The 25,503-nt window shown below is 40.5% G+C and overlaps 1 protein-coding gene across 2 annotated transcripts in view; it reads left to right on the top strand.

Annotated features, from left to right (window-relative positions):
- kif1b (kinesin family member 1B) overlaps window positions 1–25,503 on the top strand; it is a 92,718-nt gene that overhangs the window by 55,041 nt on the left and 12,174 nt on the right. For both annotated transcript variants that reach the window (XM_084068670.1, XM_084068669.1), the window contains 15 exons: window positions 1,107–1,255; window positions 2,810–2,988; window positions 3,499–3,636; window positions 8,140–8,258; window positions 8,822–8,907; window positions 9,302–9,431; window positions 10,464–10,617; window positions 10,795–10,885; window positions 11,243–11,361; window positions 11,533–11,588; window positions 12,996–13,104; window positions 13,888–13,954; window positions 14,436–14,520; window positions 22,839–22,944; window positions 25,281–25,395. In XM_084068670.1, coding sequence (XP_083924796.1) covers window positions 1,107–1,255; window positions 2,810–2,988; window positions 3,499–3,636; window positions 8,140–8,258; window positions 8,822–8,907; window positions 9,302–9,431; window positions 10,464–10,617; window positions 10,795–10,885; window positions 11,243–11,361; window positions 11,533–11,588; window positions 12,996–13,104; window positions 13,888–13,954; window positions 14,436–14,520; window positions 22,839–22,944; window positions 25,281–25,395 — 1,703 coding nt within the window. The remainder of the gene's footprint in view (window positions 1–1,106; window positions 1,256–2,809; window positions 2,989–3,498; window positions 3,637–8,139; window positions 8,259–8,821; window positions 8,908–9,301; window positions 9,432–10,463; window positions 10,618–10,794; window positions 10,886–11,242; window positions 11,362–11,532; window positions 11,589–12,995; window positions 13,105–13,887; window positions 13,955–14,435; window positions 14,521–22,838; window positions 22,945–25,280; window positions 25,396–25,503) is intronic.

Below are 25,503 nucleotides of genomic sequence, written 5' to 3'. Positions count from 1 at the left end.
ACATGTAACAGGATTTCACTGTGTTAAGTCAACTGTAATAAACAGGCCAAATCAAAACATATTTAAAAAGTAATAATTTCAAAGCATATCTTGCAATGAATTACAAATGCCGTCTGATATATGTTGCTTTCTTCTACATTTTCTCCCAGAACCTAAGCTAGAGGGATGTGCGTATTGTATTTCCCCTTTTCTTAAACATCAAAACAAAATCATATCACACATGAACTCATTACATTTACTGAACAATTGTTAATGTCACCTTTCTAATTACCCACTGAGGGAATTAAGTCCATCTGATCTATTAATAGTCTCTAATCCTCTAAGAATGAAATATATGCTACTAATATTGCAGCTTTCAGCTAATAAGTATAATAATACCTGCATTCATTTTAATGACGTCCAATTAAAACCATGCGATTTGAAGCTGTGTGTGTGTGTGTGTGTGTGTGTGTGTGTGTGTGTGTGTGTGTGTGTGTGTGTGTGTGTGTGTGTGTGTGTGTGTGTGTGTGTGTGTGTGTGTGCGTGTGTGCGTGTGTGTGTGTGTGTGTACTTGTATTGCTATACTTGTGAGACCCAAATGTCCCCAGAAGTAAAGTAGAATTTGAGAAATAGACATTGTGAGGATAAAATATAATATATATATATATTAGTTAGGCTTAATTAATAAAAAAGATTCAGGCATAGGATTAGGTATTTAGGGGTTAGGGTTGGAGTCATGCCTGATTTATATTGGTTGGGCGTTCTACAAGCGCTGCCAACACGTTTTGTAAAATGGTAAAAATGACATCCTACCGCGCGGGTGTCACAGACCGAAAATAGTTGATCTACAAGCTCATGCAGCTAAGTGAAAATCATATCGATGCCATCACGGCCAGTCAAAAATACAGTTTAGTCGACTAAATCAACTGCAGATTTAGTTGACTAAAATCTCATGATATTTAGTCGACTAAACTAGACTAAAAGTAAAACATTTCAGATGGCTAATATACGACTAAAACTAAACAATTTTATTCAAAAGACTATGACTAAAACTAAATCAAAAGTTGCTGTCAAAATCAACACTGGTGCTGAAGGGTATCTGCTTATGTTTCTGATTCCCCCCTCAGTACCGTGGACCCAGCATGAGTTTGAACTGGCTCAGTGGGCCTTCAGAAAATGGAGGTACCATCAGTTCACCTCCCTCCGCGACCAGCTGTGGGGGAACGCTGTGTACCTGAAGGAGGCTAACGCTATCAGCGTGGAGCTGAAGAAGAAGGTATGGCCAAACATGAATGAGACATCATAAACAGCTAATAGCAAGAAATGCAACGTCCAGAGCCTGTAATGGCATGACAATGTTTATGTGGGACCTCGGTGTGATTAAAGTAAGAACTCTTACCTCGTCAAATGGGTAAGAAAGATATGCGAGAGGGGGATACAAGGAGAAATGCAGTTTAACCCATTGAGACCTGAAGCCGATTCTACATGTCTCCTAAATCTCAACAGTTTTCTGAAAAACGTATGTTTCTATATCAGTGGTGCTCAATCTTTTTCATGTCCCAAAGTGTAAAATAATGCAAATCTAAAAATGACACAGTTCCAGGTCTTAATGGGTTAAAACCCAATACTATTCAATACAATTTGACAGTAGCATAAAAGTCTTCCGGTATCTGAGGATCTAAAGATGCTCCTTTCTGAAAGCTTCTATTCTTTGCTACTTATTTATTTATTTATTTATTTATTTAGATTCATGTGGTTATGTACCTGAGCTCTAGCAGCCAACATCTATATGCTGAGCAGTGCATTAGCCTCACAAGCATTCCCCACAGAGTCGACGGTGTTTGCTCTTTGACTGTAAAGCATTTGATGACGGCATTCTGTTGCGCTGACTGGAATCCTAAACACCATGATGTGAAAAAGGACACCACAAGGTTGTCCACGCTTTCTAATCAGCAGTGATTGATATTGGCTGTGCTGTGAATAATCGATATTCTGCTCGACGTGCACGCTTGACAACACGCCGTAGCCGTCACTGTTTTCGTTTTGGTCATTTTGGTTCCAGGGTTTGAGATTTATCATTAAAGATGAACAAATACAATCTGATATACAGTAAATCAAAGGCTGGCGGTGACTTGGTACTGGTTCTCAGTCTATTAGGATCCACCTGACCACTGGGAGAGGCTTGTGATTTATATTCTGATTAAACCGTAGGTGTGTGGAGCTCTAGGCGCAGGGTGATAGATATTGAAGATGGCTCCTCTGTCACACAGGTGGTTGTCAGTGGCTTTTTATTTATCTTTGGGTCTCTGCCCGTTATTTATATCCAGTGTTGTTTTCTGGTCGAGCCTTAATGTCTGCAGTGGACACTGGAGCGAGAAAGGAACAAAATGGAGGGCTGGGTATGGATGTACGTGACCTTTCTACCTTGGTGTGTCTTCAGGGATTAAGAGCACCGCTGTAAAGTGCAATGAACCATGCAGCATCTCATGTCATTCAACAACGACAAGGAAAAGCCTGGTTCATAACAGCTTTTGCCTCTTATTTTTTCTTGTCTCTTTCTCTCTCTCAATCTCTCTTTTTTCACTCTCCATCAATTATTGCCCTCCACATTTTGGAAAATGCTGCTAAATGATAAGCTATTGTACCTGTCTAAGACAAGACCGTATGCACATACTTCACTGTATATATTTTATTATTATTATGTCCTTTTTGCTTTACTACATTATCAAGTTGGAATATTAGCAGAACAACAAGATTTGCTACTTGTACTTGTACAAGTTGGTGACAAATAAGACCTTCTTGATTCACTTCTACTTTTCTCCTTCTTCAGGTCCAGTTCCAGTTTGTGTTGTTGACAGACACGCTGTACTCTCCGCTGCCACCCGAATTGCAGCCCCCAGAGTCAGAGAAGGAGCGTGACTCCAGGGCTTTCCCTCGTACTGTGGTGGCTGTGGAGGTACAGGACTTGAAGAACGGAGCCACTCACTACTGGTCTCTGGAGAAACTGAAGTAAGGCACACACACACACACACACACACACACACACACACACACACACACACACACACACACACCATATCCTTTTACGCCTGATCTATACTTTAGCTGATCTACAAGCACACATCGCGTCATGCTGCAAGGCTTTGTGTGGGCTTGTAGATGTGCTATTTCCGGTGTGTGACACCAGTGTGTGCAACTAAATATTACTCAGGCTTTAGATTTGCCATTGATTCCTTTGTAGTATGATTTAAAGGACAAAAACTAAAGAAATAAGTCACAGTCATAAAATCAAGTAAAACACAAAATGTGGAACAAAATATAATAATATAATAGTGGCGGTTAAGTTTTTATTTTATTCAGTGTTTTGTTTTAGTGTGTTTTGCACACAGGAGGGGGGTATAGTATAGAGACCCTGGGGAATCCGGTCAACCAAGTGTAGAGTTTAAATTACGAAGTGCCCATTATATATAAAAAAAAAGAAAACCTAACCACCACGGACGGCTGTGATGTTATTTGCAGAGCGAGGCTGGACCAGATGAGGGAGATGTACGACCGTGCTGGGGAGATGGCCTCCTCCAACCAGGAAGACGGAGATGGTCCACTAACAGGAAATGACCCCTTCTATGATCGCTTCCATTGGTTCAAACTGGTGGGGAGGTATGTAACACAGCAGGAAAATAGTTAAAAGAACGAGTTCTATAGTTTTGAATTGTGTAGCTTGTATTGTGTCTGTTTTCCCTTTTGGCAGTTTAGGTTTTAAGACACATTATTTAGTCACTCAGTCAAGCTGGAACAAAGTGCCTGTCTTCTGTTTTCATTTGGGCTTCCTTGGATGTGTCCCCTTCCATTCCGTTATTAATCGTCACATCTTTTTCTTAACAATTTCATACTGGTATCACGTTTTTAACATTTGTTTTCATAATTTCCTTTTTATGTTTTTATGCTTTCACATGTCACCTGTTGTTTTTCATTTGCTAATTGTTTATTTTCATTTCATTTTGTCACTTCCCTTTTGTGTATTGAGATTTATTAGTAGCTAACGAGTCATGAATATTTGTTTTATTGCCTCAAAAACAAATAGTGACGTTTTCATTTATACAAAAATATGTTCTGTCATTTTATATGCTCCATGTTTTAGTTTTTCCTTATATTACTTGTGTTGTGTTTTCATCCTTCCAAAGTCATACAAATACTTGTAACTACGTGTTAATTATTTACTTAGCTAATGCAGAAATTGCATTTTTATGCATATTTAATTTCATCGTTTACACTGTACATTAGAAGATTCACAGGAGTGTCCTTTTAAATGTTGCATTTCATTTTGATTAAGCATTTTCTCTTTTCTAAACATTTAGCTGGTGCTACTACATTAGTTGCCAAACTCTGACATCTGAATACATTACTTACTTACTTGTGTAAAATAAATTCATTAGCAGCTTGCAGACCTCTAAGTTGCAATAACTTGGCAGAGACATACCAAATTACTTCTTGCAAAAGTGATCCCATCTGATAGAAAGACAATTACATTTTCTCAGATAGATTAGTTCTCAGTATGATTTCCATATGACCAGAAGGAACGTAAAAAGCGAATAAGTGACATTGCTACTGATTAGTGACGGGACCATCAATATTAATGGTTGATTGTTAACCCATTAAAACCAGGAACGCATCTGTGTAACCACTTTAACCATAATCTCATACTTTGGATATTCAAAAATAGCAGATATACAAGCTCATAGCGTGACATCGAGTGCCGTGCTATGAGCTTGTAGATCTGCAATTTTTTAAAACATTTGTGCAAATCTTTTGAATATATATATAAAGGGAACATTTTTAACTCCAATCTTTGCTTCTGGGGTGGGGGGGTCCCTGGAACAACATATTTTAAGCTGGTGGTCGGCGGCCAAATACATATCATTTTGGGTGGTCCTTGACATGAGAAGTTTTAGTAACACTGATATAGCAACATATTTGTGTTTTAAACTGTTAGGATTTAGAAGACATTTGTAGAATCCCCAGAAGCAAATATTTGAGTTACAAATGGTCGCTTTAAAAAAATATATATATTGATAGATTTGCACACATTTTCGAGATTTAAAACAAAAATTGCAGATCTACAAGCTCATAGCGCGGCGCTCGGTGCTGCGCTATGAGCTTGTATATATGCTATTTTTGAATAGCCAAAGAAATCTTAAAATGACACAGATGCCCAGATTCCCGGTCTTAGTGGATTAATATCACAACAAAGTGTGTGATATTAACTCCTTTTACCACAACATACAGTACATAACTTTATCTATTGTTACCTTCACTTCGTTCTTGGCGCCGCCTCCAAACCACAACACCCCACCCCACCCCCCATATCCCTCACATCTTCAGTTCCCCCATCTTCCACGGCTGTGTAAACGAACGCCTGGCCGACCGCACACCCTCCCCCACTTTCTCTACCACCGACTCGGAGATCACCGAGCTGGCGGACGAGAGGCGGAGCGAGATGTCCGACTTGATCGACGACGACGAGGCGTTCGTGGACGACACCAGCTCCGACGCCGGCACGGAGGAGGGCTCGGACATCTTCAGCGACGGACAGGACCCCTTCTACGACCGCTCCCCCTGGTTCATCCTGGTGGGAAGGTTGGTGACCAGCCATGGCATCCCCTCGTCATCTTCCAACACATGCAGCAAACTAGGATAGATGTGTTGGGATGGGTGCTGGATTTGTTTTCTGTTCTTAACCCATTCAATCCGGGAACGCATCTGTGTCATTTTAGATTTTTAGCTATAACCATTATTTTATACTTTGTCTATGAGCTTGTAGATCTGCAAAAAAATATATAATCGTGAAATCAAATCTTTGAATATATGTATTTTTTTAGACAAATGTATTAACTCAAATCTTTGCTTCTGGGGGGTCCCTGGAACAAAATATTTTGAGATTTTGGGTCTGCGGTCAAATACGTATCATCTTGGGGGTCCTTGACATGAAAAGGTTTGAGAACCAAAATACTGTTAGGATTTAGAAGACATTTGTAGAATCCCCAGAAGCAAAGATTTGAGGTACAAATGTTTGTTTAAAAAATATATATATTCAAAGATTTGCACACATTTTCATAATTTAAAAAAAGATTGCAGATCTATAAGCACTCGGTGCCGCGCTATGAGCTTGTAGATCTGCTATTTTTGAATAGCCAAAGTATAAGATAATGGTTAAAGTGGTTAAAATCTAAAGTTATTGCTTGCTTTCCCGGTCTTAATGGGTTGAAAGGAGAGAGGAGGGTCCACAACACCTAATTTTCCAGCAAAAAAATATAATAAAAGATTCACAGTTATTTTCAGCATGTGACACCGTCATGCAACAAAGTATAAGCCTTTTGTTAGTCTCCATTTATGTCCATTATTGTGGCCAAGGGGTTAACGAAATAGGTAAGGCACAGGAAATGTCTGATTTAGGCCAGGAAGGGGTGCCATGTCACCCAAAAGTTACTAGTCATTGGTACTGGTTTGGTTACACATATTTTGTTAGACAGACAAACCACACACATCAGTAATCACTTCTAAATTTAGACAGAATCTAAACTGGCCCTTTTGTTGCAAAACTGCATTCTGAAGTAGAAGATAAATTGGAACTTTATTTCTTTTTAATCTATTAACATTAGTCATACTTGTGTTGAGACGGGCCTATTTTGTGTGATTTATTTTAATCTAATCTGGAGTCAAGTAATTAAAAAGCCAGCATCCTTTTCACTACATCTCTTCTCGGTGTGCTATTTTATCCCCTGTTTAGAAGCCGTCATCACAATTTTTACTGTATTAACTCCCATTTGTGTGTGAAGTATTTGCTGTGGCTCTGCTCTATCATTTGATGTGTCTGTATTATTATTATTATTATTATTTGTATTATTATTGTTGTCATTGTTTGAAACTGCTCTTTTAATTGTTTTCCTATGTCAATGTATTCAACATTGAGTTGATCTTTTATTTTTGTTCCTGTGTTTACAATAATGTTCTGTACTGTAATCTACTGTAGATCCTAACACAATGGCAGTTGGCAATCATGCAGCCATACCTGATCGTAATAGATTTGATTCACTGCGTTGTGCTAAAATGAAATAGCTTGGTCTAGCATAATTTGAAATCATGTCTTTGCATTCGGCCTAATAGCAGCAGTGGCATAAACAGACAGCTGATCAAAGCCCTGACTGACTCCCTGCTGTTTTATCAATCATAACCTGCTCCTGCCCATGTCACAGTCACTACAGTGATATTTTGGAAGAATTATTTCACCCCTCTGCCTTGGCCTTGCATTCACCTACAGAGTGGGTGGGTGGGTGGGGTGTGGGAGGAAGCAGTATAGGAGCACTGCAAATCAACTCACACAACAGCATGACAGTATGTGTGTGTGACTACAGCTAAAGCAGCCATAAGCCTGATTTATGCTTAGTTGTACAACGGTGTCATGCAGCAAAAATAACCACAAGCACACAATGCGCTGTGCTCTTGTAGATCTGCAATTTTCAGCGTAGGACACTGTTATACGATGTAGTATAAATCAGGCAATACAGCGACCATAAAAAAGGCTGCTGCATCTGAACTGGTCTGCCATTACACCTGTCACGTTTGCAGGTTAAAAAATAAAGTGGATTTCTGTAGCTACTATCCTTTCAATGTCTTTCAACATGTTTTGTTGATGTTTTGCGTTCTGTTTTATTTTGTTTTTGTCTTTTAGTAGATTAAGCTTCTCATCTAACAACATTTATAAATGTCACTAATCTAGTGCATTGTGTATAACCACTGTGGTGTTAAAATCATTCATCTCTACTCAATAGACTTGGGTTGTTTGAAAACATGTTTGTGGTTCTTGTGCTTATAGTACAGTATGAGAGGTTTGCATCACCAAGAGCAGTCATATTAATTAGTTTCTTCTCTATAGATAGATATTGCACTGACATCCTATTACTGCAACTTCTGAGATATTTGTCTATCTAGGATGTGTGCACATTAGTCTGAAATTCTAAGTTAGCATAAGACTTCAGCGAAGGAAATGGCTGTTATACTATAGTTATACTGTATATGATTTTTTTTATTGAGTTTGAGCTAGAATGAATACCGTCTTTGCAATGCAGCAGTCAGGTTTTCATTTCATTTCATTTCTACTTGCAGAGCTTTTGTGTACCTGAGCAATCTGCTGTATCCAGTGCCCCTGGTGCACCGTGTTGCCATAGTGACGGAGAAGGGTGAGGTTCGTGGCTTCCTGCGTGTTGGGGTTCAGGCTGTTGGCGGTGAGTAACTGCAGCCTCTCTTAAAGCTTCATTTATACTTTGTCATACAACAGAGTATAACATAGTCTTCAAGTAATCACTCCCACTTAACAGTCGCCTTTTACACTGAAAAGCTCCCATCCCCAACTGCTCATTGGTTTAGTTATCATTATATTTATGCTCTTTGACAAAGTTTCAGTTATATTGATTAAAATGTTAATGTTACTAAGTAACTCCATATCAAATTATTGTGTCTGATACCAACAATACAATAAGCCACTCTGACTTACTTACTTATATCAAATCTTTTTCATTTGCATGAAAAGAATTATAACTTGGGTTGCACCATGGCTCAGTCAGTTATGCCTGATTTGGACTTGGTTGCCTGCCGTATTGTTTCTCTGTATTGACCATGGGAGGATAACTTGTTTCTCTGTACTGATGGGAGGATAACTTGTTTCTCTGTACTGATGGGAGGATAACTTGTTTCTCTGTACTGATGGGAGGATAACTTGTTTCTCTGTACTGATGGGAGGATAACTTGTTTCTCTGTACTGATGGGAGGATAACTTGTTTCTCTGTAGCTGACGACGAGGCACCAGACTACGGGTCAGGTGTGAGGCAGTCAGGAACCGCCAAGATCTCCTTCGACGACGAGTACTTTAAAAAGGTACGTCCTGAGTCAGATGAGCACAAGTTTTACAGACTGGAAAACATTTTGTTGTTGTTGTTCTATGGCGTAACCCACGGATGGTGATAAATGATAAAGTCATCGTTGGGGTGAAATAATGAGGTTGTGTTTTGTTGCTGTTTTAAACCGTCTCCTCTGTAACTTCCAGCTCTACTGTATTTCTCCAGTCATACTGGATGGGTAGAATGAATAAATGCAACAGCAAATGTAATATTTTCAACCTGATACCTTATTCATTTGATATTGAGCAGGTAGAATGAAAAACATCTTTGCTTGCCGCGGTGGAGGTTTGATTCATCTCTCTTCACCATCTTTATGCTAATGTCCGTGCTCTTTCTCCTCCTCTCGTCTGTCTTCTGCTGTGCGTCATCAGAATGACTTTCCCTCCACCGTTATGACGCGTTCTGGCTTGTCCCTGGAGGAGCTACGCTTTGTGGAAGGTCAGGGTCAGAGTTCGGAGGTCATCACGCCTTCTGAGGAGCTCAACAGAATCAATGACATGGGTATGGCTGCCTGACCCTCACCTCTCCACTCCACACATTTTAGAGCTCATGGCCCAATGGTGAACTTCACTGAGCAGATGGTCCTGTTCATTGCAGAGGGGGGGATTTAAATAGTTAGTTTATATACTAGTCCTTACCCAGGGATGTGCGCAGTCAAAGTATTTGCAGACTTTTAGTTATGTATGGGCAAGGCATGTGGTCATGTTTGCCTAGCTGTGACAGTTACAACACACATGTGTGTGTGCACAAATACACACACACACACACACTGGACCTGCTGCGTGTGTTTGCTGGGGGACCCGAGTCCCGAAACTCTGCTCCGTTGTATGAGTGAGTAAACAACACGCTAATGCTGTTAGCACCAAGAGCTAACATACTCTGGGGACCCCGTGGCCCAGAGTATGCATGCGCACGTACGTGGCCGTGCTTGCATGCGCACGTGGCCACGCATGCGCAGTGACAGCGAAAACTGCAGCCGTAGACTTACACAGTTCCAAAAAACGGTAATAAACAGCTTGAATTTGGGAAAAGTGAAACGGTGTGTCTGCACATGGTAATGATCATTGCCCATGTGCAACTTCAGATCAAACCTCAGCCCACTGAGGAGAAAAACGTGTTCAGGCAGACAGAGGTTTACTTAATTTTAGGAGGATGTTCTGGCAAATGTAGGGAAATAAAGGTGTTTATTTACGGAAATGAATCTGATGGAATCCACACTTGTTTGATGACAAAACACTGGAATGATCTCTGCAGATCATGAGCCTGATGAGTCTTTGCGGACAATTCTATAAAACAGTTCATACACATTGAAATGTTTATTATGCAGTCTTATGAACATCCACTTCCACCCTGGTGTCCCTTTTGGGCATGTAGAAAAAAACTATTCAAATATTCAAAAATAGCAGATCAAGTGCACATCGCGTGTGAGCTTGTATGGGCTATTTTCTATACACATTTTTATAGGGCATAAAGGTTAACCGCTGGTCATTTTCAGTGCAACTCAGTTCAATGCTCCATTGTGTTTAACTCCAGACCTGAAGCTGAGTAACATAGAGGAGACCAAAGTGAGTCACGGCGAGGGTCTGGCAGGACAGCTGGAGGTGGGCAGCATCTTTACCTTCCGTGTGACCGTGCTCCAGGCCAGCGGCATCCTCCCTGAATACGCGGACATCTTCTGCCAGTTCAAGTGAGTTCACTGTCCTGAAACCCAATGTCACACCGACCAGTTAAATCAAAGTGTCTTGGATGTGATATTATCTGAAATAAATATGTGGCGGATGGAGTCGATTGTCGAAGCGGTTTTGTCTCGTACGCAGGATAACCTGTGTGACATGTTGTTATTTGCTTTTGATGCACTTTTCAGTTTCCTGCATCGCCACGATGAGGCTTTCTCTACTGAGCCGCTGAAGAACACTGGAAAAGGAGCTCCTCTGGGCTTCTACCATGTTCAGAATGTAAGTTCAGCAAAACACACATGAAAGACTCTTGAAGTCATACTGTGTACCTACCTTTTTCAATTCAACTAAAAGTTATTTTTAATATAATCTTTCACTGGTATGTTTTTCTCAATATCCATTCCACATAAATGTGTTTTTTGACAACTTCTCCAAACACAATTTTAGTCGCTCAAGACCATGCTTCATTTGTTTTTGGGGTGGTGCTTGTTTGGTTTCATTTCAAACAGACTTCTGCGAATCGCAGTTCTAACAGACCATAGAGACTGCAAAAATGAAAGTTACACAGTATGACTTTGACAAAACTGAAAATGTGAAAATATATTTAATATTTGCGAACTCGTCTTTTATTCGCAGATTTCAGTGGAGGTGACCGAGTCCTTCATCGAGTACATAAAGACCAAGCCCATTGTGTTTGAGGTGTTTGGCCACTACCAGCAGCATCCTCTGCACCTGCATGGCCAGGATTTGATGGCGTAGGTTGAATTAAGATCAGTACAGTAGTACTGAAATGTCTTTACTTAGCTGCTAATTCATATTTTTTCAAGTAGCTTTTAGTAAATAGTTTGAAATACTTTCTCGTCAACTTACTCAAAATGTTCTTATAAGCAATCAATGGTACTGATTTAATCTATTTCCTCCTCCAGTCCTCCTACGCCATCTAGGAAGTACTATCCTATACCCATGCCTCTGTCCAGACCAGGTAGATATTTCATGCAGTATTTCTATTTCTCACTACCAAGGAACAGAGTGTTCTGTACCTTTCACCATCACTGTAACAGGCATTTTTTTCTGTTCATCACTGTTGGAGTTCTATTTGCATGCCTCATATTTCCTCCCACTTTTTTTCTCTTTCATTTCTTGCTTCCTTTGGATTTCTTCTCAATCATCATCCTTCGTTTAAAAAACAAAACCCTACCTCCTCTCTGCAAATCCCTAACCCTAACACCCCCACCCTCTCTCCCGTCATTTGGCCCTGATCCTTAATACACATGTAACCCCAGACCATGCCCGTAAGATAGAGTTGGTCTGCTACCTGATGAGCGGCTATGTGCATGGCCAGGTTCTGGACACTCTGTCGGAGCACGCCAATGCCTTGGCCTCCACTGCTGTGCACAGTCTGGAGGATGAGCTTGACCAGCTCAGTCACTTTCCCTTCCTCCCTGTGCCTTTTGGCCTTGCACTGCCTGTGCCCCACCACCATGGTTGGTACAGCAATGGAACACTAGTACCTGTCTGTATACAGGATTGCACAGTAGAGGTGCCTGTGTTGTAGTTGCTATCCTAGCCTAGCCTAGCGCTGTGCTGTGCCCTTGCTGCGACTGCAGACTGTAGCTAGGTATGGTCCCCGGTGGTTCTGTCTGCTGCAACTTGGTTCAAGTCTATTTTGGTCATTATTGAACTGAGGCCAAGCGCTCTCCTCACAGAGACACATTATACCTGAGCTGGCAACTGTGAGTAAATCTGCAGCACATTCTGCGGCTTAGGTTGTACAATCAAAGAATATTTATCATAATCATATACAGTATCACTGACATAAAGTGATGCAAATACTTAAGCCTTTCAGGCAGCACCACAATTCCACATTCATTTGTTATAACTCATGTTCCTTTCAGGCACATCTTAATGTAGAAATATGTATAGAATGTGTGTAGCTGTGTGCTTGTAGTAGGATTACTGATTAGCATGTGAAAAAAGACACATAATCCTGATGTGACGTGTCACACAGCAGGGTGCCGTCTGTGACAGCATAATCTGCGAGGCTGCATCTGATTTTGCTCCACATAGCACCTCAGTATGTATAACGTTTGGATGTGAGGGTGCTGTGACGTACACTCTGCTGCCCCTAGTGTCTTTACTTCACATTGCTTCACATGTGAATATGGTCAATATGTAACAAGCCTGTGACCCTGCAGGTCCTGCATGGAATATGATTGTTTACACAGTATGTCTCATTGTGTGTGTGTGTGTGTGTGTGTGTGTGTGTGTGTGTGTGTGTGTGTGTGTGTGTGTGTGTGTGTGTGTGTGTGTGTGTGTGTGTGTGTGTGTGTGTGTGTGTGTGTGTGTGTGTGTGTGTGTGTGTGCGCGTGCGTGTGCGCGTGTGTGTCAGTTCCAGCCACCAAGCTGAACACCATCACCAAGTCCAACCTGGGCCAGTGTGTCAGCAAGTATGACCTGCTGGTCTGGTTTGAGATCAGTGAACTGGAGCCTACCGGAGAGTGAGTACTGTCCATGCACATATCGTATCCGAATAGAAACTCATATTCACACTAACTATAGAATACTTTATGTCCATTTAACTTGCAAAATGTTGCAATGAATACTTTTAGTTTAGTTTATTGCACATTAGAAAAATGACATATGATTAAAAAAAAAACAGCTGGGCCTGTCGAGTGGCCTTCCTAAAAGCTATCTTCAAAGCTTAGAATATATAGATATATACTAGAATATATCTAAAACAACAATAATAATAATAATAATAATAATAACAATAACAAATATAGAAATGTCAAAATATCCTTAATAAACACTTTTCTTTGATGCCAGTAGGGCTTGGCGATATATCAATATTGTGATTTGAGACTACCGTAGATATCATCTGTGATTATGGATATCGTAATATCATGATACAGCATGGCATATGTCATACCTGACGGTTCTACTGTAGTTGTTCTATTGTTTGCCTTTACCCACTTAGTTATTATATACAGTAGGCATTATATATAATCATTTATTATCAAAAATCTCTTTGTATAAATATTTGTGAAAACACCAATAATCATCCCTACAACAGTATTGAAATCAAGGTATTTGGTCAAAAATATTAAATTTGTCCATATCGTCTAGCTCTAGCTGCCAGGTGTCATTTTGTCAAGGGAGTGGTGACATTTTACAAATGGTACATGCATAGATCTCATTTCAAAATGTCATTAGTGAAATACAAGGTTTACTTGACAGTTTACTTTCCTGACTCATTCTGACCTCCGTCTCTCCTCTACTAGATACATCCCAGCTGTGGTGGACCACAGTGGAGGCCTGCCCTGCCATGGCACCTACCTATTACATCAGGTACCGCAATGCCAACAATATCCAGACCAGTTACCTTGATTACGGATTATTTTAGAGGTTTTACTATTTGAGCTTAACATAATACAAAAGGACATGGTGTTCTTTTTAGTTTTCATTTTATTGTATGATATGACTGTAGTCTTCAAGTACTGTATCTCTCTTTTGCTGAATTGGTCTTGAACGATCCGCAGTGCAAATTTTCACTATAATAGCAGCTGGCAGTTTGTTAAAATTAATGATTCAGTCCTTTTTGACAGCACATTGTAACTCCTCTAAAGCTCCTGTATAAAATCCTGTTATTTTTATTATCTCGTAATAATTCTTAGATTAGTGTCTCTCTTGTCAGCAGCCTTAACTTACTTATAGTCATGTACTGTAGCCTACTCGTATGTCTTATATTAGGGAGCTCGTCATAGTCTTAATTTTGTTAGTCATGCCTTGTGGTGTATTATAATCCAAGCTCCTGTCATGTATGCCGCAGGGTATTCAGCGGAGAATCACAGTGACGCTCATCCATGAGAAGGGCAGTGAGCTACACTGGAAGGACGTCCGTGAGCTGGTTGTGGGTGAGTGCTCTCCCCTAAGGGGGTCCTAGATTGACCTCCCCACTCCAGTGAGCAGGCACCAGGCACACCTGAAAATACCATTCCACTATCAACATTTTTAGACCAATTTTGTCAGTTCATATAAAGTTCAGGTTAATTTGATGCGGGGGGGGGGGGGGGGGGTTTCACCTGAAATGAACGTAAAACTTTTTTTTTTAAAGAATATTGACCCCCCCCCCCCCCCCACTGTGGAAGCACGTCAGACTAAGGCTGCAACCATTGATTATATTCTTCGTGATTATTCTATCGATTACATTTTCGATTGATCGAATGACAAATGACATGAGCGTTGTTATCATACTTCTCACAAAGATGTCATGCAAAAATTGTGGAAATAGCCGTAACACTCTCACAACACGTCACACTATTTTAGACATGTTTCACCTAGAATGACATTTCCCAAATAGGGATTGATTATTATTTTATTAAATTATCGATTAATGATTATTTATTGTATTCGATTAAATCGATTAGTTTGATTAGCTGTTGCACCAGTACACCAGACTAAAGCCTGCTTTACACATCGGAACAGTTTTCCATGCCAAAAGTACTTAAAGTGGGGGCGCTCTTGAGCAACGCATGGAGTAAGACGTGTTTATCAGAGCTCCTGCAGAGTCTAATTTAAAACTATATTTCGGCGGCGTTTTGAATGCTGTGATTTTGTGAACAAGTCACCAACAGATTAGGGCTCAGTTTGTGGCAAAAAGAAGTGTCAGGTGGATGGCGTATGATTTGAGAAAATACAAATTCATGCCGGTGAATTCAAGGCCTGTTCACCCTGTCGCCTCCTCGGAGTCTAGTGCAGGGGACAACGACACACAGACTGAGCCCAGCGTGCCCATGGCTGGGGAAAGTTTGGCTAATGATAGCATGGCGCTAAAAGCAGATATCATTGCATCCTTGAGAAGTGATATATCCACGGTGCTAAGGCAAGAGTTGAAGAGTGCTTTGGCCGACGACTTTGAAAATCTGAGAAAAGAAATGCAGGAAATCAAAGCGGAAATTACAAACGGCAATAGTGTGTTTCGTGCAGAACTTGACTCAGTGAAATCTACTATCAATGACGTTGAGGGAGGTCTAACAAAGTGGTCAGATGAAGTTGCTGTACTCCAAGATACCGTACACGTGCTTGAGAAACAAATCGATCTCATGAATGCGAAATGCTTGGACATGGACTCGAGGATGAGACGTGGGAATGTACGTATATGCAACGTCGAGGAGCTGCCAGATTCGAGCTCTCCCAACGCAATCTCTAAACTGCTTAAGGAAGTTTTTAAATTGGGAAGAGATGTCCGTGTCGACAGATCACATCGAAGTCTGACAAAGAAGAAGCCAGGAGATAAACCGCGGATGATCATTGCCAAGCTGCACAATGAGGGAGACGCGGAGGACATCCTGAAGATGGCTAGAGACGGACGGCGGCTACACTACAACGGCAAGACCATCTCAGTATTCCCGGATTATCCAGCAAGCATCGCTAAAGCCAGAGGCGCCTTCACAGCCGTCAGATTGCTGTTGAAAGATCGGCGTGATGTGAGGTATGGAATAAAACACCCAGCCACCTTCGTTCTCACGCACAACAACGTGGAGAAAAAGTTCTTAGATGCAACAGAAGCCATGGATTATGCCAAGTCTATAGTCAACACAACGGGAGACGCTGCGGCCCCGCCCCCAGTCCCGGCCGGGGCTGAAGACCAGAGCCTTACATCGGCTCAAGATGATGAAGTCTAATGAATGTATCCTGAGTATTGAGGTGAAATCTAACTAGCCTAGTATATGGTGCATACACCAAGTCTGCTCTCACAAGTGTTCTATATGTGTATTCATTTATTGTGAGGCTGCCTTTTAGGCAGTGGTGGGGGTAGACAGAATGTTTTCCTTTCATCTCTTTTGCCTAAGGTTTAACACTATGAGTACAAGTTTTATTTCGATCCCTTTCTTTACCTTGTTTCATTTATTTTTTCTATTAGACATATTATTTAAACAAAATCATTTTATATTTGACTATAGGGTCTAAGGTGCTGTTTTTTCTCTTTCTCTTTTTCTTTTTTCTCATTTTGTTTCATTATTATATCCTTAATATGGAGTACTTTGAGGGTGTGTATATAATGTATATGGTCATGACAAACGTATATGGGTATTTGATCTTGTGCATAGTCAATGAGGTGTGTCTGGAAATATACATGTCAAGATTAAGTTTATTTTCTATTATCTAGTTTTTTGTTATTCTTTTCCCTTCCTTTAATAACTATCATTATTATTACCCTTTTTTACTATTTTATTATCATTATTTATTTAACCCATTTTTCTCTCTTCTCTTTTTTTTTTTTTTTTTTTTTTTTTTCTTCTCTCTCTTCATCTCTCTTTCCCATTCTCTTTCTTTCCCATCATCGGATCATTTTCTTTATAATATTTTTTGTAACGGATGACTTGTTCGCATTCAAAAATTACTGTTGGGTCTGGCTCGTGTTTTGCTGTGTGGCGGTGCCGGGCGCCGGGGGGGGGTGGCTGCTGGGCTTGCAGAGCGTCGCTTTTGCCTCGTCTGCGGGTCTGGGGGCCGCCTCCTCGTGGCGGGCGGCGCCGGTGCTCAGTGGGACGCAGACTAGACAGAGGAATACCGCTGTAATCTTAACTTTTTAAGATTAATACAGATTCTGTAGGAGCCTGAGTTGCTCTTAAACTTTTGTTTCCCCTTTCGGGTATTGGGTAACCAAAGCCGAACACTTTAGTTCGCTTAGCTGCTAGTTTTTGTGCTGCAGCCTGGGACCAGGTCCCAGAGGTCTGTCCAGACACCATGCTGTCTGAGTGCAGGGTCTATTTTTCTTTATGGTCAGTTCCTTTTGTTCGAACCCCTTTGTCCCCCGGGGTCGTTACTGTAAGAACATGGGCAAATTTTGTATTTTTTATGTGTTTGTATTTGTGGAACAACATCAAGGCATCACCAAGGTTTATGTTTTTTGTGAGGTATGACAGACAGATACGGGTAAATCAAATGAGAAAGAATTGTTACAGTCAGGTATTAATATATCTTCTGAAGGGTAATGACTAAATTAAAAATAGTAAGCTACAATGTACATGGCCTTAACCATCCAATCAAGAGAAAAAAAGTTCTTGCCCAACTTAAAAATCTGGGTTGTGGAATTGCAATGTTACAAGAAACTCATTTGGTGGAAAGTGAAGTAAAAAAGCTTAGGAGAGAGTGGGTGGGACAGGTGTTTGGCGCCTCCTTTGGTAAGAAGAGAGGAGTTGCAATTTTGGTCGGTCGAAGTGTAACCTTTTCTGCAGAAAAAGTGATCCAGGATACAGCAGGTAGATACATCATGATCACAGGTGCAATAGATGGAAGTGATATATCTATGCTGAATGTCTATGCTCCAACGGAAGATGACCCCACTTTCTTTAGAGAGATTGCTAACTTAATTGCAAAAAATGTAAAGGGTATGATAATTTTAGGGGGGGACTGGAATGCCGTACTTGAAGGGAGGCATGACAGATCACCACCTGAGCGCAAACAGCCCCAAAAATCTAAAATGTTAAATATTATCCTGGGAGAGTTGGGGCTGGCGGACCCTTGGAGACATAAAAACCCAAGGGTGAGGGACTTCAGTTTTTTCAGCAATATGCATAAAAGTTATTCGCGTATAGATATGTTCTTTGTCCCAAAACAATTTTTGTATAAAGTCATAGACTGCTCTATAGACTCAATAACAATTAGCGACCATGCACCTGTGATCCTCACTTTAGATTTAGGAGTAGAAAAGTGTTTTAAATATTGGAGGGCAAATATCTCTTTACTGAATGACTCTCTGGTGACTGACGAAATCAAAAAATGTATGGGAGAGTATTTTGATATAAATGACAATGGGGAAGTTAATCCATCCATTTTATGGGATGGGGCCAAATCTATTTTTCGAGGTAAAATGATTGAAATATCAAGTAGAATAAAAAAGAACAGGCTGAAGGAACAAAAAGAATTAGAGAACAAGATAAGGATACTAGAGTCAGAGCATAAAAATAATAGGATGAATGATGCACTGTTGACTGACTTGAAACAAAAAAGACACGAATTGGAGAAGCTCTTGACATATAAGGCGGAAGGATCCCTGAGATTTTCTAATCAAAAATATTATGAGAGAGGGAACAGAGCCAGTCGCCTTCTGGCATTTCAACTACGCAAGGAGCAAGCCAACCGTGTGGTTTCCAAGGTCTTTCACCCTGCCTCAAAAAAATTAGTAGTTAAACCAAGAGAAATAGCAGGAGCATTTGCATCATTTTATGAAGAGCTATATGAATCTCCAGTAGTAATAGATAAAGATGAGAAGTTAAATTCTTTCTTTTCAAAATTGAACTTACCAACTATTTTCAACGCAGACGCAACCAATATGATAAGAAATATAGAAGTGGGTGAAATAAAAGAATTGATTAAAAAATTAAAAAACAACAAGTCACCAGGTACAGATGGACTACCGGCTGAATTCTACAAGTGTTTTGTAGAAGAGCTCTCTCCGATTTTAGCTAGAGTTTTTAACTACGCTCTGACTGAAGGAATTCCTCCTGGGTCATGGGCAGAAGCCATAATTTCGGTTATTCATAAAGAGGGTAAGGATCCTACCAAGTGTGAGGGATATAGGCCAATAAGTCTCCTATGCAATGATCAAAAGATACTTACTGCCATATTATCCAAAAGAATCCAAACGGTTGTGACACAGTTGATATCACCTGACCAAACAGGATTCATACCAGGAAGACAGGGTGCAAACAACATCAGGCGTACCCTTAACATTATGTCATGTGCAAAAAAGAGAGATCAGACCTCCATGCTACTTAGTCTAGATGCACGCAAGGCTTTCGATGTTCTGGATCTGGAATATCTCTACCATACACTGGACAGGATGGGTTTTCATCCCACATTCATAAAATGGGTTAAAGTCATTTATTTAAATCCAAGGTCAAGGGTCAGAGTGAATGGTTTTTGCTCCAATTTCTTTGGCTTGAAACGTGGTGTTCGGCAGGGGGACAGTCTTTCTCCTTTGCTCTTCAATTTAAGTCTGGAGCCATTGGCAGAGCTCATTAGACAATCAGAACAGATAAAAGGTATTAGAGATGATAGAGGGGAGGAACACAAGATATCCTTATTCGCGGACGACGTACTTTTATATGTAATGGACCCTATTATTTCGATACCCAACATACTAGAAGTCCTAACAGAATACGGAGTAATATCTGGATATCAAACTAATGACTCAAAATCGGAAGCAATGATGTTGTCAGGTACTTGGCCACCACAACTGGATGACAAAGTTCGGTTCCATTGGTCCAGAGAGGGCTTTAGATATTTGGGAATTGTTATCACCCCCTCTTTTTCAGGCCTGTACGAAGCTAATTATGGCAAACTATTGAAAAAGATAAAAGATGACTTACTTAGATGGGATATTTTACCACTGTCACTGATAGGCAGGATTGAAACGATACGAATGAATGTTTTACCTAGGTTATTGTTTTTGTTTCAAGCATTGCCAGTAGGGGTACCAATGGGGACATTTAAAAACATAGATAAACTGTTATCAAGATTTATTTGGCAAAACAAAAAGCCTAGGGTAAGACTCAAAACACTTTTGTTGTCCAAAAAAGCTGGAGGCCTGAATTTGCCCAATATTCAGTATTATTATTGGGCAGCACAGCTTAGGACCGTGATAGCTTGGATAACTAATGATATGGAAACAGGCTGGGTGAGCATAGAACAGAATGCTTGTCCCAATATTCCATTGGAGGGGCTGCCATTTGTAAGCCAAGAACAATGGAAGAAAATTAAAATAGATAATGAGTGGATTACATTCACTGTAAAAACATGGTTGTCTATAAAAAAGAAATTACATCTCTTTAATTCCATATCCAGAGTGATGAAGATAGCAGCCATTCCAGATTTTGAGCCAAGATCATTAGATATCGGTTTCAGTAGATGGGCAAACAAGGGGCTAATCATTGTAGATCAGCTTTTTTCAGGGGAAACTCTGAAATCATATATGCAGCTTCAGCAAGAATTTGGCTTGTCAGGGATGGACTTCTTTAGATTTCTTCAATTAAGACACTACTTACAAACAAATACAAATTGGGAGCAGATCTGTAAATTGCCTTCAAATCTAGAAAAAATATTTATGTTAACAATGGATGGAGATATAACAAAGAATTTGATATCTCATCTATATAGGTGGCTCCAAGACAATGTTATGGGAAATACTCTAGATATTAAACAGAAGTGGGAACTAGAAATGAACATCTGTATGACTGACAACAATTGGGAAAAATCATGCCTTAATGGTCATAAACTAACAAGCAGTCCTACTTGGAGAGAGTTTGAATGGAAAACAAAAATGCGAGTGTTTAAGACTCCCCAAATGTTAGCGAAATACAGCAACACTTCAGAACTATGTTGGAGAGAATGTGGGAAGATAGGGGATCATACCCACATATTTTGGGATTGTCCAAAAATACAAAAATTTTGGAGGGAAATTCAAGGCGAGATCAAACAAATTATGGAAGTTGACATTCCTTTTGAGCCTGAGTTCTTCATACTTGGTGAGATTCCGGGCGGAATAGTGACCAAGAACCAGACATATCTGCTTGGGGTGTTGCTGTTGATCGCAAAAAAAATGATTACTGTGTCTTGGAGAAATGTGAAGCCACCAACTATCCAGCAATGGAGGGACAGGTTAATAAGCATATACATGATGGAAAGCATTACAGCTAGACTACATATGAGGACAGAGTTTTTCAATATCAGATGGACACCGCTAGTGCTGCAGCTGCCCAGACTGATTAAGGATTCTGGCCCCCCTTAATGTCAAATTGACTGGACTTGATAATGTAGACAGATTTGGTGGTCTGTCCTGAAGGCTGTTTTTGGACGATCGGTACTGCTGGAAATTGGAATAATGACCTTTGATTGCCTGTGCCTGTGATGTCTCTGTAAATATTTCTTTGAATGTCTGATGTTGAATAAGTGATGCAATTGTTCTTTGTTTTTGTTTTTGTTTTTGTTTGTGTCTGTTTTTATTTTTTTTTATTTTTTGTATGCCCGTATGTCCACAATGTTATTACAGAATGTATGAAAATGTAAATAAAATTGAAGTGCAAAAAAAAAAAAAAAAAAAAGTACTTAAAGTAGCCTATCTAAAAGCTCACAACGCATCTTATTGAGACACGTGTGAGCTTGTAAATCGTCTATTCTTGGCGCTGTGACAAAGTCATATGACGGAGTACAAGGAGAGGGAATGTCATGCATAACTGCGGCAGTGGCTCATAAAGCGCTATATAAATGCACTATTTACCATTTACCATTTAACTGTTTCCTTATTCATACTAGATTAATTAAGATTAAAAGTACAGTAACAACATGCAAACAGGATGGCAAACACTTATTTCTTCAGTCTCATCAAGCTATATTTTATTTTTACAGCATATTTTGTACGCAGGGAGACTCAGTGTGGTTTACAGCAAGAGCGCTGAAGGATATTATTATGATATGATTCTTCGTAATGTCACAGAGGAAATTAAATTTGCGAGTCCGTCACATTGTACACGTAAACGTGTGTAAAAGAGCATCCGTGTTGCCTGGCTTTCCCTGGATAAGTAAATCATGAACTTGGATAATCTATTAAATACTTGTGTCCATTTCTTCTCCGGCAATTTCTCTCTTCTTAAGCGGGTTTGTAACTGTTGGGGCAGTTATCCAATATACATGCAAATTCCACTGTAGCGGAAGTGATTTTGGCCCTTTAGATAGCAGTAATCTTCGTGTGTGTGTGTGTGTGTGTGTGTGTGTGTGTGTGTGGGGGTGTGTGTGTGTGTGGGTGGGTGGGTGGGTGTGGGTGTGTGTGAGAGAGATAGAGAGAGTAATACTGTATTACTGTATTATTAAGAAGGCACATAAGGGTACGGTCACACATACACGTCAGAAACAGATGCACTGATCACTTCCTGTTGCAGCGTATTGATGCGTCGCGTGGAGGAAAGAAGTGCGTGGTTGACCCTACTTTGCAGGCTTTTCACTTGTAGTTTTCTTTCAGTGAGCCAACCACGTCAACGTAAGTCAAATGAACTACAAACCAGCAAATTGGCACTGCCCACAGTCCGCAAGACAACCTGTGCATGTGCTGCACAGGCGCGTATTTGTGACCGTGCCCTGATTCTTTTTGTTTGCACATGCCGCAGTGGAAGAGATGTGAGTCCCTTTCATTGGCAGTGATCTTGAGCGGTTCATGGTGCTCTGTTCCCCGCAGGTCGCATCAGAAACAAGGCAGAGGTGGATGACAGTGCTGCTGATGCTGTACTGTCCCTGAACATCATCTCTGCCAAGAACATCAAGTCATCCCACAACTCCAACAGGTAGGAGAAATAAGTACCTCAAATAGAAATGCATGTAGAAAAATGGGTACATAATTAGCTTTATCCAGAACAGAATAACATGTATGTGTATTAAATAGCCCCTATAGAATACACCACAATGAGTCATGTTTCATTGCCTTTATTCAGCTGTCTATTGTCAGTAAAGGCCTATATTAGTCATGCACTTCTAAACACAATCCTTTCGACATACTTTGTTGATAGGTTGCCAAACAGAACAAACAGCAAGTCATTTTCTACTGCTGCAACACAATCATTGCCAAATGTCTGCATTCTGGGGCTTGAAATCACTCACAGTGTAGAAACACAATGTGGCAATTGTGTGTGTGTGTGTGTGTGTGTGTGTGTGTGTGTGTGTGTGTGTGTGCGTGTGCGTGTGCGTGTGCGTGTGTGTGTGTGTGTGTGTGTGTGTGTGTGTGTGTGTGTGTGTGTGTGTGTGCGTGCGTGCGTGCGTGCGTGCGTGCGTGCGTGCGTGCGTGCGTGCGTGCGTGCGTGCGTGCGTGCGTGCGTGCGCGTGCGCGCACGCATCTATATTGCCATATATACTGGCATTGTTGCATGAGCATTTCCATTTTCATTGTGGTTAAGTTCTCTGTTAATTTGCTCCATTTCCATTTTCATTGTGTTTAAGTTCTCTGTTAATTTGCTCCATTGCATTGTTTCTGTTACATGACTCTTTCTGCTTTTTTTCCTCTGTTTTGTTTTCTTCTGTGCATTCTCTTTCTTCCTGCCGCGGCTGGACTCTTGAATATGCTCAGGCTTTGTATTGATAAAGAAATTCCTAGGTACCAGCAGCAGCCAGAGACCATAAAGACCTTTATGGCTCTCTTTAGTCCCCTAGACCTGTAGCAATGCTTTCCACCATTTTATGTTTCACGTTCCAAACACTTTGCTTTAGGGTTGCCTTTATTGCCCATGATTATCTGATTTCTTATTTCTTATTATATTTTTTTTCATCCTAAGTGACTTGAAAACTATTAGAAAGGCAATCTTAATTGCAAAGTGCTGTCGTTTTCCATTGTTTTGTTTGTTTGTGTATTTTTAGTTACAACATTATTTGTTTACCACAACCCTTTTCAACACTGGAAGTTAGATTTTCTGGTGCACCCAGATGTCCTTAATTCTGCTGTTACACACTGTGAATTTAAAATCATTGAGCAGCATGTGTGTAGGCCAACATAGTGATAGAGCAGTGATATTCAGGAAGACTCTGAAGATAACAGTGCCCTCTATTGGTGAAGACAAGAACTGTATAGATGAGTCATCTAAATTAAAGGCTGGAGCTGACATTAATCTCAGAAAGTAAACAGTTGGAAATCCACTGAGTCATATGGTATAAAATTGATCGTCCGACATAAATGCATCTATCCATTTAGTATATAGATTAAAAATCTATTTGTTTGTTCTCTAGGAGGAATTACCTTATCAACATTTTTAGACCAATTGTATCAGTCCATGTAGCCTACACTTCAGGTTCATTTGACGTTGTTGTTTTTTATCTGAAGTGTTAAAATATTGTTCCATTGAGCTATTACAGGATATTATAAGTATAGGACGCAGCTAAGAGCTAATCCATTTTGTGCTCGGAACAACCTGTTCTTTTTGCCTGCTGTATCAAACAGGAAGCACGTCGGCAAGTTCTCAACAGAAACACTCTGCTAACAACAGTAGTGTGGCACCTACTAATGCCTGTTGTGGAGGTCTCACTTCGGTGTGTTTTCCTCACACCCTGTCATCACTGGGGATGAGTGTATGAAGGAGGGGCCCCTTCACCTAACAGCATGTTGACTGTCGAAATGAGTCACACGCTTCTAGAACTGTTGCAGAATGATGACGTGGTTTCTACTTGGGGATTTAATAGTTAACTTTCTCCTTTTTGCTAAACGGTATGCTATGACTCACTGTGTGTCCACTGTCCAGGTCCTGTTTTTGTTGTGTGAACGTGGGCTTTAACCACGTCGGTTATTTTCGGCACAGAGATCTTTGTAGAGGGAAACAATTAGGGGGCCTAGCTAGTATAGACCCCTGGGGGACTCTGGTCAACTAAGAATATAGGGTGTAAGTGGTTAAGTACCGCAACAACAGTTTTATGACAATGTATACATTTAGATGAAGTTGAATCCTACCAGTACTAGTGTTTTAGTCTGTAACAGGGCTTTCACAGTAGACTCTCTGATTGTTTTTTTTTTACATTGCCCATACTGACTAGCTAGGCCTCCACAAGCAGATTATTATCATAGGTGTTTTTGTATTTCTGTCTTACTGTGGGATCTTGTTGTCCGTTTGGACCTGAAGGATTTCTGCTTTGCCTTCTTCAGGACCTTCTATCGCTTTGAGGCGGTGTGGGACAGCTCCCTGCACAACTCTCTCCTGCTAAACCGAGTCACACCCTACGGAGAGAAGACCTACATGACCCTGTCTGCTTATCTGGAGGTTAGATACTACCTCACTCTACTGGCTCCATTCAGTGCCACGTCTTTGTTTTCTGACTGCCACATGGCCGACACGCTTAACCACTTTAACCATGGCATTTTGGGCATG

This window comes from Gymnoscopelus microlampas (genome assembly GCF_963454915.1).
Source record: "Gymnoscopelus microlampas genome assembly, chromosome: 10".
Lineage (NCBI taxonomy): Eukaryota > Metazoa > Chordata > Actinopteri > Myctophiformes > Myctophidae > Gymnoscopelus > Gymnoscopelus microlampas.
Note: the sequence above shows the minus strand (reverse complement) of the source record. Positions and strands in the feature narration are given on the sequence as shown.